The 17,688-nt window shown below is 39.6% G+C and overlaps 1 protein-coding gene and 1 pseudogene across 4 annotated transcripts in view; one reads left to right on the top strand and one right to left on the bottom strand.

The window, feature by feature from the left end:
- Positions 1-17,316, top strand: part of BCAT1 (branched chain amino acid transaminase 1) — a 105,141-nt gene extending 87,825 nt beyond the window's left edge. For 2 of the 4 annotated variants that reach the window (XM_055085509.1, XM_055085510.1), the window contains exon 12: positions 10,978-17,316. In XM_055085509.1, coding sequence (XP_054941484.1) covers positions 10,978-11,019 — 42 coding nt within the window. In that variant the 3' untranslated portion in view covers positions 11,020-17,316. The remainder of the gene's footprint in view (positions 1-10,977) is intronic. The other 2 variants (XM_007101353.3, XM_007101354.3) reach the window with 1 other exon arrangement.
- Positions 6,890-7,726, bottom strand: LOC102978717 (MARCKS-related protein-like; annotated as a pseudogene).
- Positions 17,317-17,688: the final 372 nt, after the last annotated feature.

Here is a 17,688-nt window from a genome sequence, read left to right as displayed (position 1 = left end):
GCTCAGCGGCCATGGCTCACGGGCCCAGCCGCCCCGCGGCATGTGGGATCCTCCCAGACCGGGGCATGAACCCGTGTCCCCTGCATCAGCAGGCGGACTCTCAACCACTGAGCCACCAGGGAAGCCCGAGGGCTTCTATTTTTAAAATGCTGTCTTTTTTTCATTCAAAGCCTAGAACCAAATCATACTTAAGTGGAGAGAAGAGAGTACGTGCTACCATCTGAGGTCAACAAATTAAATTTAAGGAAGATGTTCCCAATAGTGTGTGTGGGCATGAGCAAAGCAGAAATGAGAAAAAAGATGCACAGTTTAAAAAAAAAAAAGGAAGGAAGGAAAGAAGGTATATATATATATATATATATATATATATATGTATATATAGTCAGGGACTCAATTACTTAACGTTTTTAAAAAGTATATAAATTTTGATAACACTTAAAAATCTCATGAAAAGTATAACAGACTTCTTATAGAAAAACACTAATATTACCTGTGATTACATCACAGATAAAATCACTGTTAACTTTTGATATCTCAACTTTCCGTATTTTGTAAGCACTCATGTATTTTTAGATAGATATTTTTCTGACAGTGGGATCGTACGTAATTTTGTTAACCTGCTTTTTTTCAATTAATAAATCATTTGCTTTTTCGTATCAATAAATTTTAAAATTCTACATATAAAGTTTAATTAAATTCCACTATGTTGATATACTATAATTTTTAAAGAAATCTTATTATTGAACATTTAAGTTGTTGGAAATTCTTTCACTATTATAAACAGTGCGTCCTTGATTTTTTCCTTAGGATAAATTCCTGGGATTGTAATTATCAGGTCAAAGAGTGTGCACACCTATTTTTTAATACTGCTAACTTTGTTTTGCCTATTTTTTCTGAGCAACAATCTACGGTAATGTCATCAGGCAGTTAAGCATCTTTCTAGGTAGACATATCATATACCAGGTAAACCTGGGTCACCTATAAAAGATATTGTTCTAAAGTTTGCTGAGCCCGGATGCCATTGTTGCCAGTCAGTGAAAATACCCGAGGGAGCTGAGATTCCTATTGAAATGTGAAATAAAGTTTGATAGATTGGGTGACATCAAATGGTGTGGGGTCTTAAAAAGTAAGCAAAAATGTAAAGTTGGTTGGGAAAGCAGCAGGTCCCTACAGAGGACTTTGGATGAAAATGCTATTTTTTGAAGACTTAGCAACTTTTATGCAAAATTTATAGCATTAAAAGAAAAGAATTATTGTGCTTTTAGAACCAATGAGTTGTCTTACAATCTTCAATAGAAGTGTTTTCAATAGAAGTTTTCTGTAAGCTAAATAAAGGAATATCTTAACATTGAAGACTTAAAATTTATTCAGAGTTGGTTTCTACATAGAAACAATCCAAAGTAATTCGAAGAAATTTAATAAAAATTTCTGCATGGATGGTTCATGTATTTTTAGAGTTGTCTGGGTAAATCTGATGAAAGTAGACAAGTTATTAGTGTTTTGTTCAAATAAAAAACATAAACAGGGCTTCCCTGGTGGCACAGTGGTTGGGAGTGAGCCTGCTGATGCAGGGGACACGGGTTCATGCCCCGGTCTGGGAGGATCCCACGTGCCGCGGAGTGGCTGGGCCCGTGAGCCATGGCCGCTGGGCCTGTGCGTCCGGAGCCTGTGCTCTGTGACGGGAGAGGTGTCCCCTGCATCAGCAGGCGGACTCTCAACCACTGAGCCACCAGGGAAGCCCGAGGGCTTCTATTTTTAAAATGCTGTCTTTTTTTCATTCAAAGCCTAGAACCAAATCATACTTAAGTGGAGAGAAGAGAGTACGTGCTACCATCTGAGGTCAACAAATTAAATTTAAGGAAGATGTTCCCAATAGTGTGTGTGGGCATGAGCAAAGCAGAAATGAGAAAAAAGATGCACAGTTTAAAAAAAAAAAAGGAAGGAAGGAAAGAAGGGATATATATATATATATATATATATATATATATGTATATATAGTCAGGGACTCAATTACTTAACGTTTTTAAAAAGTATATAAATTTTGATAACACTTAAAAATCTCATGAAAAGTATAACAGACTTCTTATAGAAAAACACTAATATTACCTGTGATTACATCACAGATAAAATCACTGTTAACTTTTGATATCTCAACTTTCCGTATTTTGTAAGCACTCATGTATTTTTAGATAGATATTTTTCTGACAGTGGGATCGTACGTAATTTTGTTAACCTGCTTTTTTTCAATTAATAAATCATTTGCTTTTTCGTATCAATAAATTTTAAAATTCTACATATAAAGTTTAATTAAATTCCACTATGTTGATATACTATAATTTTTAAAGAAATCTTATTATTGAACATTTAAGTTGTTGGAAATTCTTTCACTATTATAAACAGTGCGTCCTTGATTTTTTCCTTAGGATAAATTCCTGGGATTGTAATTATCAGGTCAAAGAGTGTGCACACCTATTTTTTAATACTGCTAACTTTGTTTTGCCTATTTTTTCTGAGCAACAATCTACGGTAATGTCATCAGGCAGTTAAGCATCTTTCTAGGTAGACATATCATATACCAGGTAAACCTGGGTCACCTATAAAAGATATTGTTCTAAAGTTTGCTGAGCCCGGATGCCATTGTTGCCAGTCAGTGAAAATACCCGAGGGAGCTGAGATTCCTATTGAAATGTGAAATAAAGTTTGATAGATTGGGTGACATCAAATGGTGTGGGGTCTTAAAAAGTAAGCAAAAATGTAAAGTTGGTTGGGAAAGCAGCAGGTCCCTACAGAGGACTTTGGATGAAAATGCTATTTTTTGAAGACTTAGCAACTTTTATGCAAAATTTATAGCATTAAAAGAAAAGAATTATTGTGCTTTTAGAACCAATGAGTTGTCTTACAATCTTCAATAGAAGTGTTTTCAATAGAAGTTTTCTGTAAGCTAAATAAAGGAATATCTTAACATTGAAGACTTAAAATTTATTCAGAGTTGGTTTCTACATAGAAACAATCCAAAGTAATTCGAAGAAATTTAATAAAAATTTCTGCATGGATGGTTCATGTATTTTTAGAGTTGTCTGGGTAAATCTGATGAAAGTAGACAAGTTATTAGTGTTTTGTTCAAATAAAAAACATAAACAGGGCTTCCCTGGTGGCACAGTGGTTGGGAGTGAGCCTGCTGATGCAGGGGACACGGGTTCATGCCCCGGTCTGGGAGGATCCCACGTGCCGCGGAGTGGCTGGGCCCGTGAGCCATGGCCGCTGGGCCTGTGCGTCCGGAGCCTGTGCTCTGTGACGGGAGAGGCCACAGCAGTGAGAGGCCCACGTACCGCAAAAAAACAAAACAAAACAAAAAACCATAAACAGAACAAAAAATTATATAATTGGCTAGATTGTGAAAGCCTTTATCCAAAACGGAAGTTGAAAGATTTTTTAAGAGGGGAAGAAGTGTGGCTATAGTAATAAGGAAAGATTACTTTGGAGAATTTTCTTGAACATATTGTACAAAAAGCATGTTTCAGTCTATAGTCTATAGTTTTTGTTAATACACAAAACAGGAGATTTCAGGATTAATTCTTAGAAATTATATGAAATAAGGAAATTTAAACTTACTGGATTTGGCTGTAACATATTAAAAGAAAAGGAAAAGTAGTCAAAGAGGCTGAGGGAAAAATTAAACTCTATTAAATAGGAATTAGACGAAAAAGCTAAGTAGAGGTGTTGAGCAGATATAATCATGAAGCTTTGGAAGGCAAAAGCAGAAATGTGTGTCATCCCTGTTGAGATGGTGACAAAATATATGCCCCAGAACCCTAAAGTATGAGTAAAGGAAGCCCAAAGACAATTTTGTGGCGAGATGCAAAGTCATTACAAGAGGTCTCAGAAAGAGCATTTTTAAAAGTAAGATTACAGAAGCCAGGAATGTAGGTGAGGGAAGTGAATGTTTTTGATTCTTTCATTCAGCAGATGCATAGTATTGAGCACAGACTGTGTGCCAGAGGCAGTTCCAGGTGCTGGTGATAGAGTAGTGGAAAAAGTGACCGAAAAACTGGAGAGGTCAAAGCACACTGATATAGACGAAAGACAAATTTATTCAATTTAAATGTGAGACCATATCAAAAGGCACGTGGGATCCTCCCGGACCGGGGCACGAACCCGTGTCCCCTGCATCGGCAGGCGGACTCTCAACCACTGCGCCACCAGGGAAGCCCCCAGAAAGAGCATTTTTAAAAGTAAGATTACAGAAGCCAGGAATGTAGGTGAGGGAAGTGAATGTTTTTGATTCTTTCATTCAGCAGATGCATAGTATTGAGCACAGACTGTGTGCCAGAGGCAGTTCCAGGTGCTGGTGATAGAGTAGTGGAAAAAGTGACCGAAAAACTGGAGAGGTCAAAGCACACTGATATAGACGAAAGACAAATTTATTCAATTTAAATGTGAGACCATATCAAAAGGTTTAAAAATAAAAGTTATATATGGAGCAGAAAATGAGAAGAAATAGACCATTTTCCTCTTACCTGTGTATATGCTCTATATAACTTGGTGCTTGTGGCCAAGAAGTTAATACTCTAGGTAGTAAAGTATAAATGGTAGTAACACTAAAAACTAATGATACGTTCAGAGCTCCATACTGAACAAAGAAACAAGGGGATACATGAGATAATACAAGGATTCTGAATTAAACTACAAACCAGAAGCACCAAATCTGCTCCAAATTGTGAAGTAACAAAGGACCATCCATTTGGAATCTAAGACCACCTCTTTCTTCTTCAATTATTTTGTGCCTGTGGGCATGGAACCTACAGTTTCGAAATTACTCTCTTACAAGCTGGCAAATTGGTTCTGTCAGCCAAGCTACTAAATTGTCTGTTTCTCTCCAAGAAAAATAATTGAAGTATAATTATTGAGAAAAAAGCACAGAATTGCATCATGTTTTAAATTTGATCTCTTTGACATTGCATGGAAACGTGATGTTTCCTCCGAAGTGCTCTGGTGAATTGAAGAAGAGGGCAACAACAGCCAAGAAACCTCAAGGTTCCTACAGTGTGACCTAGGGGGAAAATACCTTCTTAACCACAGATCTGATTTTTATTTAACTTGTGTACTTCTGTATACAAGTAAGAATCTCTGAGGTTGAGTGTTCATCCCATTTGGCTAATTATCCATGTAGTTCCCTGGGTCTTAGATTGCCCTACAAATACCTCTTAGGAGGGGGACATTTCAGATGACAGGATTCTTTTGTTTTTGTTTTAAATAAGTTTGTCTGTTTATTTTTGGTTGTGTTGGGTCATCGTTGCTGCGCGTGGGCTTTCCCTAGTTGCGGCGAGCGGGGGGCTACTCTTAGTTGTGGTGCACAGGCTTCTCATTGTGGTGGCTTCTTGTGGAGCACAGGCTCTAGGCGCGGGGGTTTCAGTAGTTGTGGCACGCGGGCTCTAGAGCGCAGGCTCGGTAGTTGTGGTGGGCGGGCTTAGTTGCTCCGCGGCATGTGGGATCTTCCCAGACCAGGGCTCAAACCTGTGTCCCCTGCACTGGCAGGCGGATTCTTAACCACTGCGCCACCAGGGAAGCCCTCTTCTTTTTTTTTTTAATGCAACAAAGAAAAACACTTCTGTGTTCATACTTAACCAAACTTGAACATGGAGAACATCACCGCATTGCCCATGTTTCCCCTCTCTCCCATTACTCTTTGCTATTCCAGTTACCATCATATTCCTTTGCCGCTGCCATTTGGGGTCTTCTCTGTCGTCCAATATGCTCTGCTCTCTGCTGCTTCCTTTCTGCCTTTCTGTATCTTCTACAGTTTTCCCACTTGATAAGGTGTTGGTTATCCTTCGAGACACATCTCCTTTAGGAATCTTTTCAGTCTCTTGAACAGCGTCCCTTTCCCGCAGTACAAACACATATTCACCCACTTAAATGCTGCTTCATCCTCCAGCTTCCATGGCCCCTGGGATGATCACATAGGACCTTTTTTTTTTTTTTTAATGGGATGACATTTATTCCTTCTCCAAATGTTGCAGTAAAACCATGTGGGAGAGAATGGTTTTAGCAGTTAGGAAAAAAAAAATTACAAATCTGGGTTTGGCCATTAAGTTATTTACAACAATGGGAAGGGGGAAAAAAAGACAAGAAGTTGTTTCACATCACATACCTCCCCTAGACCCCCCAAAGCTTAATACTTGCTTACCAAGTCAAAAATGAGACACAGATGATGATTCACAAGCTGGAGGTTTGAACTTGAGTAAGACATTTATAAAAACCTAGACAGGGGCAGCGTCCTCCCCATCCCAGGGGCCACTAGGCACAGCACGAGACTAAAAACTGAACAGGGGAAGGCTGGACACTCAGGGTTTGGGAGTATAGCCACCCCTACATGGGGCTCAGGGATTTGGGGAGTAAACACCTACTTGGAAAAGAATTGGGGAAGAAAACCAGCAATTGCCTTCTGCACAGGTGGGGACAGGGAAGGAGGCAGGGACAGGAACACTGGAGCATTGTTTGGGAGTATAGCCACCCCTACATGGGGCTCAGGGATTTGGGGAGTAAACACCTACTTGGAAAAGAATTGGGGAAGAAAACCAGCAATTGCCTTCTGCACAGGTGGGGACAGGGAAGGAGGCAGGGACAGGAACCCTGGAGCATTTCACATCACTAACCTAACTTGGGAAACTGCAAGGGACCATCTTCAACTGGCCTTAAGGGGAAGACCAGATGGATGATGGGAGAATCCACAGGAGGGAGAGGAGGAGAGGGAACGTGGCCAGGGGGCAACAGCCCCTTCCTTTCTGGGCACAGGAAGGCAGCCAGGGCACCAGGTCCAGGAAGTGACCACAAGGACAGCGCAGTTTTCTGCAGTTTAGAGATCACCCACCTGCCCTCACCCAGCTACTCATTGTGGCCGCCCGCTGGCGTAGAGCCCCCAGCGATGGATGGCTGTGCGCCTGGGCCCTGCCTCTTCTGTGTCTCCTCCCTTGGAGGCAGCACCAGCCTCTCCCCTGTGGCCTGAGGCTCCTGGCTCTCGGGGGGCGGCAGCCTTCCCTCCCTGGGCAGTGCCTTCCTCGCCGCAGGCACCGACCCCCCTGGCTCCTGCCCTTCCTCTGTGGGTGACGAGGGAGACGGATGCCCCCTGCCCCCTGCCTCCGATTTCTCTTGAAGGCCAGGTCGCTCAATTTGAAAGGCTTCTTGAAAGAGAATTTCTTCTTGGGGGTCTCCTTGGGCGGGACCTCCCCCTTGGCCTTAGCGCCCCGGCTAGGGGATGCCGGCTCGATGGCATCGCCAGTGGCCCCGGCTGCCTCCTCTGTTCCGTTCACGGGGGGCGACTCCCCTCACCTTTGGGGGATGAGTTTGCATGGCTTTTCCCGTGGCCGTCCTCCTGGCCGCTGACCTGAGCCGGGGAAGCGCCGGCTGCCTCCTCGGCGGTCACGTCGCCGCGGGGAGCCTTGGAGCTCTGGCTGCCCGTGAGCTGCCCCGGGCTCGCGCCCGCGCCCGCAGTAGATCGTATCGATCGGTCGGGTGGGCCTGGCCGGTGGAGGGATGGCGCCTGAGGGGGAGGGTTGGCGGGGGAGACCGAGCTGCAGCCCCGCTCCGCGCCGGGATGCCCCCCGTATGACCTTTAAATTATGTTCTAATTAGTCACACACTTACCTTTGCTATGTGGTTGTCTGAGGGTGGGCATTGTTTTATTCTCTTTTGGTAAACCTAGCATTAGGTACAGGGCCTGGGTCATAGTACATACCCAGTAATGTTTCTTAAATAAAGGAATGAATGGGTGATTGACACACCAAGCAAGTACTAAAGAGAAAAAATGTGTTGCCTTTTGCATATTAACACATTCTGAGAAGAGATGGGAGGAAGGTCTTGAATAATGTCAAATTATTTTTCAAAAAAACCTTCAGAGAATCTGATTTAGGTCTTTTCAAAGTGAGATACACATCCAGACTGCTGTCAAGATCAGATAAAAGCTGGAACCCGGGTCTTAAATATCAGAGTAGCATGCTTGACTAACTAGCAGTGCTGCTATTATCATTTCAGAAAGTGGGAGGAGTGATTGCCAAGACCCAGAGGTGGACACCTTCAACAGTTTAAAATAAGGGAAGCCGAATGGGATAGAAGCAGGAACTGTGCTGATTGCACGCCACCAGATAGAATTTCAAAAATCTGTTTTCCCGCCAGTGGCTACAACTTTGTAAGAATAAATGACCATTAGTTGTTACTGTATTTTTCTTGTTTTCAATGGAACAGCTTGATGACGTTAGTTCTGGAAGTTAAAGAGCCCCATCCCTTTTGTGTGCAAACTTGGTAAACATTCCAGATTGCCTTGATGGTTCAGTCCCTTGACCAGCTTCCCAGCCCCTCCTTGTTCCCTAATCCACACTTCTCCCCTTGTTATGGGATCACAGAGCTTCTCATGGCCATCAAATGCGATTTAGAACCAGGATGGCAAAGTGCTACCTGGTGAGCAGTGCTGGTTATATTTTTTTTGGCCTTGTGGAGAGTAAGTACCTGATGTGAAGATTCACCTTTTATGTTGCTAAGAATTTTCTGCTGAATGTAGAAAGTATTTTAGCAAAGGCCTTGTAAAATTTGCCATACATGCATTGAATGCAAGTAGTAAACTTGTCATCAGTCATGTTTTAGTTCAGTGTTCTAATTGGAATTGATGAAAAGATAAAAATTCTGCACATCACACTGAGCCTTCCACATGAACTCAAAGTACCATCCTACAGGCTCGATTTGATTTACTGTGTTGCAAACATTAAAGGTGTGGGACTGCCACTATGGTGGTGTTAACGACACTGCCAGTGGTATAAGGACAGCCTGGCTCATGCAGATGAGTGTTTTCTTGCCGTTGCTTCTCTGGACACCTCTTGAGGGAAAATTTCTATCCCTGCTAAAATCTGTCATCTCTACTCTGAATTATTTTGCCTTGGAAAATTAAATGACATTATCCATCATTGAAATGAAAGGTGATTGTTACCCACCTAGGTCTAGATATTATGAATTACCTGTATTATCACATCTCTTGGATACATCTCAGAATGCTATGATTTTACATAAAAGCATAAATTATAGGGTGAGAGAGATAAACCTTAACACATATCCTGCAGGTTCAGAGAATTACACAGCCTATGACTGTCATTGTATTGAAAATTGATTTTGACTGTTTTTAAAACTAAAATAACTAATTGAAAGCAAATTCACTTTAACTGGTGAGATTCAAGATGAAATTATAGTGGTCATGAATCATAAGTTTTGTAACAAGATCTGCTAAAATGTCAATATGCTGACGCCCAATCATTATTAAGGACTGAAGTGTCTGATGTATTAATGGGAATCCACATCAGAAAAATAAAACATATATATTTTACTCTTACCCCTAAGTTGTGTCGCCACCATCTACAAATCCGGCAGAATTTGGGAATGTTTTATCCAGCATTCATCATTAATCAACAGAGTCAACAGTGGGGGGTCACCGTCTTTAGGCAACCCTCTCTGATGTGGATTAAGCAAGTCCCTTATAATCATTGGGCTTCCTTCATTCTCCTTTTCATGTAAACCAGAAGGTTGTAGGTGGACCCATTCCTTTCCTGGCTTCCAGGTTTTTTTTTTATCAATTTGATAGATTCTGTTCTGAGGTCTTTTAAAATTATTATTATTATTAATTAATTAATTTGGTTGTGCCGGATCTTTAGTTGCGGCAGGCAGGCTCCTTAGTTGCAGCTCTTGGGCTCCTTAGCTGTGGCATACGAAATGTTAGTCACAGCATGCACGTGGGATCTAGTTCTCTGACCAGGGATCGAACCCAGGCCCCCTGCATTGGGTGCATGGAGTCTTAACCACCGCATCACCAGGGAAGTCCCCTCTGAGGTCTTCAAAGTTCTTTAAGAGGCACCCAGCACATGGACATTGTGATGTTGAAGGAATAGCATTGCACAGAGGCAGAACTGGGCTGTGATTAAGAGATTCCTAGAAGAGAACAGACTTGTGGGTGCCAAGGTGGGGCAGTGGGGTGGGGGAGGGATGGATTGGGAGTTTGGGGTTAGCAAATGCAAAACTATTACATATAGAATGGATAAACAACAAGGACCTACTGTATAGCACAGGGAACTCTGCTCAATGTTATGGGGCAGCCTGGATGGGAGGAGAGTTTGGGGGAGAATGGATACATGTGTATGTGGCCGAGTCCCTTTGCTTTGCACCTGAAACTGTCACAACATTGTTAATCGGCTATACTCCAAGATAAAATAAAAAGTTAAAAAAAAGTCCTGTGATAAACCATAATGGAAGAGAATATGAAAAAGAATATATATGTATAATTGAATCATTTTGCTGTACTGCAGAAATTAACACAATATTGTAAATCAACTGTACTTCAATAGAATTTTTTTTTTTTTTAAAGAGTTTCCTTGAGCCTCAGTGTCCTTAAATGAGAAGCTGGGCTTAAAAGTTCATTGCTCTTCACACTTGATTTTTCAGCCATAGACATTTTCTACAAATGAAACCTTTCCTGGAATCCCATTATATAAAACCAGTAGAAGTGGAATTGCTCTGAAGTGAAATCCAGAGCCCTATTTATATGGCTCATCCCCTGAATGCTAGATGGTCATTAATGTTCTTTCCAGTTCAGGAATTCTGTTGTTTGTGTTCATGTCAACTCAAGTTATATTAGTACTAAAGAGGCAATTCATGTGGAAAGGGGACATGATCTGAGAAGCTAAATACAGAATGGCAATAAAAAGGCATATGGAAGGGACCTATACCAGCTATAAATCTGAGCTCCACAATAATTATAAAATTTGTGATTCTTTCCAGGTATTTGTTTACACATAGTCTTATTTTCAATGTGAATATGCTTTTAATGTTCAAAATAGAAGTGAACCTTTTGTACAACGTTGGTTATATCATTAAGTTTATTTATAAGCTGTTCCTGTGCTGTGAGCTTTTACACTGAAACATGTTTTCTTGCTTTTGTTGTAGTACGGAAGAGAAGAGAGTGACTGGACAATCACAGTATCCTGAATGGAAAAGAACAGGCTATCATTTGTGTGCTTTTGGGACAGACTGTTGCATTTGAATTATGAGACATTTCTTTGGTTACCTGTTTTTAGTTGCGCATAATGTAGTTTGTATTATCAGTGTTACCAGGGCGATTGTTTCCTCATGCCAGAGAAGATGAATTGCAATCATCCAGTAGTAGTTTATAAACTTGCTCCTAGAAGCTTACCTTACCTTCTCTAGAAAGATGAGAGTGGAAGCCATCTAAGCGTAGAATTTTCCTCCATAACCTGAGTGCTTCCCTTGGTACTTCAATCAGATAAAAAAAGTGTTTATTCTTTAGCATAAGTTACGTTCTGCTCCTCAACCAAGTGTTTTTGTGTTTGAAAGCTGATCTGAGTAAATTTCATAGGTACCATTTCCTGCGACACATCTTCATCCTCAGAAAGTGGTTTTTTTTTTGTTTTAAATCAAGGCTTTGAGAAACTGGATTTCCTCCCCTCATATTTCTTTCCAGGTCCCCTAAGTCCGTCTTAGAGAAAATCTCTCCCTCCTTCCTGATGTCATGGTCTGCGCCAGGCTCTCCTGGTGCATCAGCAAGGCCCACCTCTGCCCTTTCCACATTGTGTTGTAATCAGCAGTCAGGCTTCACTACAAGACTGAGGGTCTTGTGCCTTATAGATCTTTGTATTCCCCTGCCTGGCACATAACAAGGAATGAATGAACATGTACCTTCTATAGAAGTGTACCTTTGTTTCTATATTGTGAAACCTCTCTATTAGAATTTGTGATTGATTCTGACTTTGTATTTACCTCATATTGTCTTTATTTTCCATGGACTGCTAAGTCATTAGAGATGCTCAGAGTCATAGTTAGTTGGAGGAATGATTTCTTATTTGAAGACTGTCTTGGAATTAAAGTAATAGCTCTAGAGAGATCATGATACCATACCAACCAAATGGAAATGATATATGTTTCGTGTTAAACACATAAATGTTGTGTTAAATACAAAGTAAATCATATTTAGGTTTTTGATAGACAGCAAAGAGGTATATACCCTGGTTTTTATACCCTGGTTTTTTAGGTGCCCATTTCTGTCGAATGGGGATTGGATAAGCACATGGTTAGGGTACAGGGAGAGTGATTATAGATGATATTTTCCTTGTTTGGGAGCCATGAGTTAAAATTGTATCCTGGTTTATCTAGGGGAAAGTCAAATCTTGATAGAAAACATATACCCTTGGAAGGTCAACTCTCAGACATTATATTTTGGTTTCCTTTAGTCCTAATAACTTTCATCTTGCTGATCATATTTCATCCTCTTTTCAGAGCAAGGAAAAAAATTCTAAAAGTTTTGACGTGCTGGAAAATTTTCCTTAAGGCATTTAGCAACGCATAGCAAATGGGGCTTTGATTCTTTTCCAAGACCTTTGGCCATAGAGTCTTTTTAGATAGGAACGGTAAAATGAAAATGAGGGAAGGATAAGATGAAAAGGAATGGTAAAAATGTCTTTTAGGGGGCTTTTAATTGGCGATCTGAAGTCTTGGGAGAGTCTGTTCTTTTAAGGTAGGGCTGAAGTGCTTTAACTATCCTCTGCACAAATTTGTTCACTAAGTAGCATTCTAAGAGTATACATTTGCCTTGGCCAAATCCTGGGACCTCATTTTCAATATTGTAGGCTAGAAATGACTTAAGGTAATTCTAACCTGTCAGGTAGCCCATAATAACCAGACTCAGCATTCCTATGAGAAATGGAAATCATCTATTTGCCACAAATACATTTTATACTTTGCATCTCTGAATTTAGTATGGCGAGACATGTTCGTTGTAAGAGTTGGAGAACAATATGTCTTGACATTATGTCTGTGTGATTTCTTTCATCAAACCTTAAGAGCATTTTAAGCCCTTTCTACCAGACTCTGAAGATGGACGATATACATTTAAAGAAACAAGGTCTCCTAAAACAGAGAACACAATCTGCCATTCTCGTTTAAGTAATAAGACAGGAAATTGACCTTGACACTAACTTGTTAAATAGATTTAAAGGGAACATCTGCACATCTTTTTTCCTTGTGCACTATTTGTTTAATTGCAGTGGATTAATACAGCAAGAGTGGCACATTATAACTAGGCAATTATCCATTCTTCAAGACTTAGTTATCGTAACACTAATTGATCATTTAAGGCGTAAGATAGGCTAGCATTAGGAACATGTGAGGCTAATCTGCTCAAAAAGATCAACAAATTAATATTGTTGCTGATATTTGCATAATGGGCTGCAATTAGTTAATGTTTAATTGGGTTGATCAAATGGGATTCAGCAATTCACATGTGCGTGAATATAAACAGAACTGGTGGCGCTTAAAATGATAATGATTAACTTATTTTGCGTGTTCTCTTCCTTCCACTTTTTTTTTCAGTTTTTACATTTCAGACCAAGTTCATCAGCCTTTTTCAAAACACATCAGTAGGGGCTTCCCTGGGGGCACAGTGGTTGCGCGTCCGCCTGCCGATGCAGGGCAGCCGGGTTCGCGCCCCGGTCTGGGAGGATCCCACGTGCCGCGGAGCGGCTGGGCCCGTGAGCCGTGGCCGCTGAGCCTGCGCGTCCGGAGCCTGTGCTCCGCAACGGGAGAGGCCACAACAGAGGGAGGCCCGCATACCACAAAAAAAAAAAAAAAAAAAAAACACATCAGTAGAAACCAAGACTTTAAAACGAAGCTTTCAGGCATTAGACAAAACCTGAGCATTTCCTAAAGCTATTCGCTGTTAGGAATTATCTTTGTTACAGTCATTTATCAAGGATTCAACTCATGATACACCAAGAGAAGAGTCCATTTCAGGGATGTGTATCGTGCTCCCCAGAACCTGCAGGACTGCATAAACTAGTAATACCTAATAAAACCTTTACTTTGAAAAGTACAGAGGAAAAGTAAAAGGGAAAGAGGAATAAATGACTGAGAAAACTTGTTAGGGAATCACTTTTTTTTTCTTCCCGGTAAACACCGTTTATTCTTTTCTCAAAAGATTGTCACGAGAAAAAAAAAAAGATCAGAGGTAGCAAGAAAGCACAATGTCACATCGATTATATAACTTGGCAATGTCAGCCCTCCTGAAGATCTGGGAAGCCTACATTATACACCTTCATCATACCTAGCTTTCCTGAGATCAGAGTACTCTGGGGCACTTAAAGGCAATTAATGAGTATATCTTGGTCAAAAGAATTGTAGGAACTTTTTATTAAAGCTTCGGTTTCAGCTCTGCTTTAGGGAGTTTGTGCTATAAAATTAGCTGCCAACATAAGCTTATTTATTTTCCCCATTCCCACTTAGTGCTCAATCACTGTATTCTTTTTCACTTAAAAGTTCCTTTTTAAAATTATATGTTCACTTTACCCTTATGATTGGGAAAAATCTATTTTAAGCAGGAAACGACAACATTCACTCACTTTCAATGAGTGATATTTTCTAAAATATTTAGAGCAATAAACATTCATGAGATGCACTAAAGCTTAGACAGGGGTTAGAGAAACATTGTAAGAGGGGTCTTTGATTTCATGTCCTGATTCTAAATAGGATCAAAGAATTATTCCTTTAATGTGGATTTACGATATGCAAAAACTTAAGTTATAGATAGTAATCCTGGCACATAATTTTAGTAGATGTTTATAACACCTATCTCTTTGTTTTGCCACAAGTAGAATTTGTTCAGCTGTCTGTTTTCCAGATATCTCCTCACAAGAGGAGGCAGAGAGTACCACTCTTTCAGTAAGCATTACTTATTAATTGACAGAGATCCCAGAGATTGTAATTAATTGGATCAGTTAACTTGATAAATGTTGATCGAGTACCCACAAATATGTGTCTAACACAACTCACAGTAGGGATTAGAGAGTTAGTTTTAGAAAATAAGTAGTATATAGACATTACCCTCATGGAGTTTATACTCTCCTACTTGAAGTTTTAGGTATAAAAGTAATATTTAATACAGTTAGATGATAAGGAGATAAAGGCCAGAGCACACCTGTTATCAGTGTGCTATCAAGAAATCACAATAAACATTTTCATCTCATTTTTAAAAGAAATAATGTCCTTTTTTCCATTCCTTTCTTTCCTCATGGGAAACTACTCAGTAGATTAGTATTTAGGGGGTTCTTGGTGTGAATTACCTCCCGGTTTACTGTTTACTGCCAACCTGGTACATTTGTTAACTGCATTCCTTTGGAGCGATGTTAAGTTGTCATGGTACATCTAACAAAAGAACACCTCGAATTACAGCATCCTTGCTGATCTTAAACTCAAAGTCAGGTATTGAAATAAACAAAATGTTCCTAGAGTGACTTTTTCTGGAAAATGTCAATTATGAATCAAACTGTTGAGACTGTTGGCTTGAAAATGATGGATTACAGCTACTCAGAAAATAGCAGGTGGAAGACTAACTTTAATACAACAGTTTTTCACAGTTTGAGGTTTTGAAAGAAAGGCCATTTAAAGTATTGCAAAGAGATTCTTCTTTATCATTGCCAGAAAGTTCTTTTAAAAATACAAAGGTAGAAGAAAGTGATTTATTTTCCATCTTCAGTATACATACCATAGTAAAAAACTTCTCAGATATTGATTTGAGGAAGTGATAAAGAAACATATCAATAGACTAGAAACATATCAAGTGTTTGGAGGTAAATAATTCCCTGGGATCAGGTATATGTAAACATATTTGCTTTAGTGAATGATAAAGGCATGAAGTTCAGTCTTAGCAAATGAGGTGGTCTTTAAAATCTGCTGGATACAAGTATTGAAGTTTTAAGTAATCTTTGTATACTTTCTGTCTGAAAGTATGTATACCACATACCGATTAATAAGGTCTAAAACATGACTTACATAATGTTCTACCTATGGAACCCACTGTTGGGATGGTAAAAATTGTGAGCTGTGATACGGGAATGAATTAAAATGTATTATCATTGACATGTATTTTCTCTACATGTCCACTGTCACAATGGCTAGGTTCCTTGTTACCCATCATTGAATGGAGACAATTTTAACTGCAGAAGATGTCAGAGGAAGAACAAATGGTAGTAGAGAAAGAAAGGCAAAAAGTCGAACTTGCTTCTGTGCTGTCCAAGAGAGCTCTTTTTCCTCATTCTGCTATCGGGATCTTCGGCTTTCAACATAGGTGCCAAGTACAAATAGTGCCAATTAGAAAGTAACTAAATATAGTGGCCAGCTTATCAGATAATCTTGAGATAATGATCTAACGGTCGTGTTACATGGGAACTAGTTTAGATTACTACCAATATGGTTAAGACTTCATAATTGCATAGTCTATAAGATCTATTATGTCATTTCTTCAACCATTTTATTTTAAGATCTGTGAAGCTTCTTGAGACTGAACAAAAGAATAAGTGGCAAGGAGTAGATTGTGACTTCTTTTTCCCCTTGGGAATACTATTTGCCACCATTCCCCTTTCCTTGGTGAAGGTTAACTGATTTGGAAATTAGTTGAATATTATCATTCTGTTTTTAACTAAAATGTACAACACGCTGCGATTTCCTCAAGCTAATTTCACAACGGTCATTACAGTCGTTCTCAGCGTCGAGAAAGGAATACAAATAACCTGCCTCAATTTCTGCTTCATTGATAAGTGTTTGAAGAGTGTTGGTATTCAAGAATATGGCAGTAAGTAGATTTTTGAATGAAATTTTAAAGATAAGCTGGCTAATCTGTATGCACCTATAAATTCTGCAGATGGTCTCCTGTTGGCGTAAAAGAATGCATGAATCCCATAGTTAGCCAATAAATGGAGCCTAACCCCCTATGCTGAAGAATCTGTGCTTACTTGATATGGTGGCTGAGAGAAAAGTAGTGTGAGGAAGTAGTTTTTAAATCAGTTTATAGTTAGAAATGGGAGAATACCAGCTTAACTATGGAATTTTTAGAATGTGTTCTCTTGCGTCTAAGTCTGATTGTAATGAAAAAGCCCCAGCCATTGCTTGTCTCAAATTTCTCTGGTTGTGTAGTGATTCTTGAGATTATCTTTAAGAATAATCAAGTAGAAAGAAACATTTTATAAATAAGCCTTGGCTCTCATGAGCAATTGTTTAAAGATTAAGTTAAAAGTATTTAAGCTCACTGAAAGCATAATAATGGAAATGTGGAAAATATGGTGGGTAAAGGAAACTACCTCATTCTTCGAAGGTTTTGTAGAAGCACAATTAAGCATTCTAAAATGGCTTTGTTAATATGAACCATCTGGTGTGAAAGAACTATTTGTAATGTAAAGGACCTGGAATAATTGTATTTTGCTGGCAATAGACATATTCTTTATTGTTTGCAGGTTCCTCATCAAATCCTCATCAAATTATACGCTGATTCTGTCATCAATAAAACAATTTCAAGGATTCCTGTTTGTGTAGTCTCTTGAAATCAGCATTGTTGAATGCATAAAATAATAATGCTCAATTACCGTTTTTTTGTTGTTCCAAGGTTTTTGGTCATGGGATGTAAATGCGGTGTCGTGTTTTTAAACCAAAATGACTGAGAGAGAGAAGGAATAAAGCACACCAGAAAGACCTGAAACCATACCCCTGGCCTAGAGTCTAAATATGTCTCATATTTTCAAACATGTGGATAAGAAATTCAGTGGGCATTTAAGAGTTGTCCTTTCCCCTGGTATGGATCCGTCTTTAGCAAAATTT

Source organism: Physeter macrocephalus, chromosome 6 (genome assembly GCF_002837175.3).
Source record: "Physeter macrocephalus isolate SW-GA chromosome 6, ASM283717v5, whole genome shotgun sequence".
NCBI lineage: Eukaryota > Metazoa > Chordata > Mammalia > Artiodactyla > Physeteridae > Physeter > Physeter macrocephalus.
This window is presented reverse-complemented; position numbering and strand designations above follow the sequence as displayed.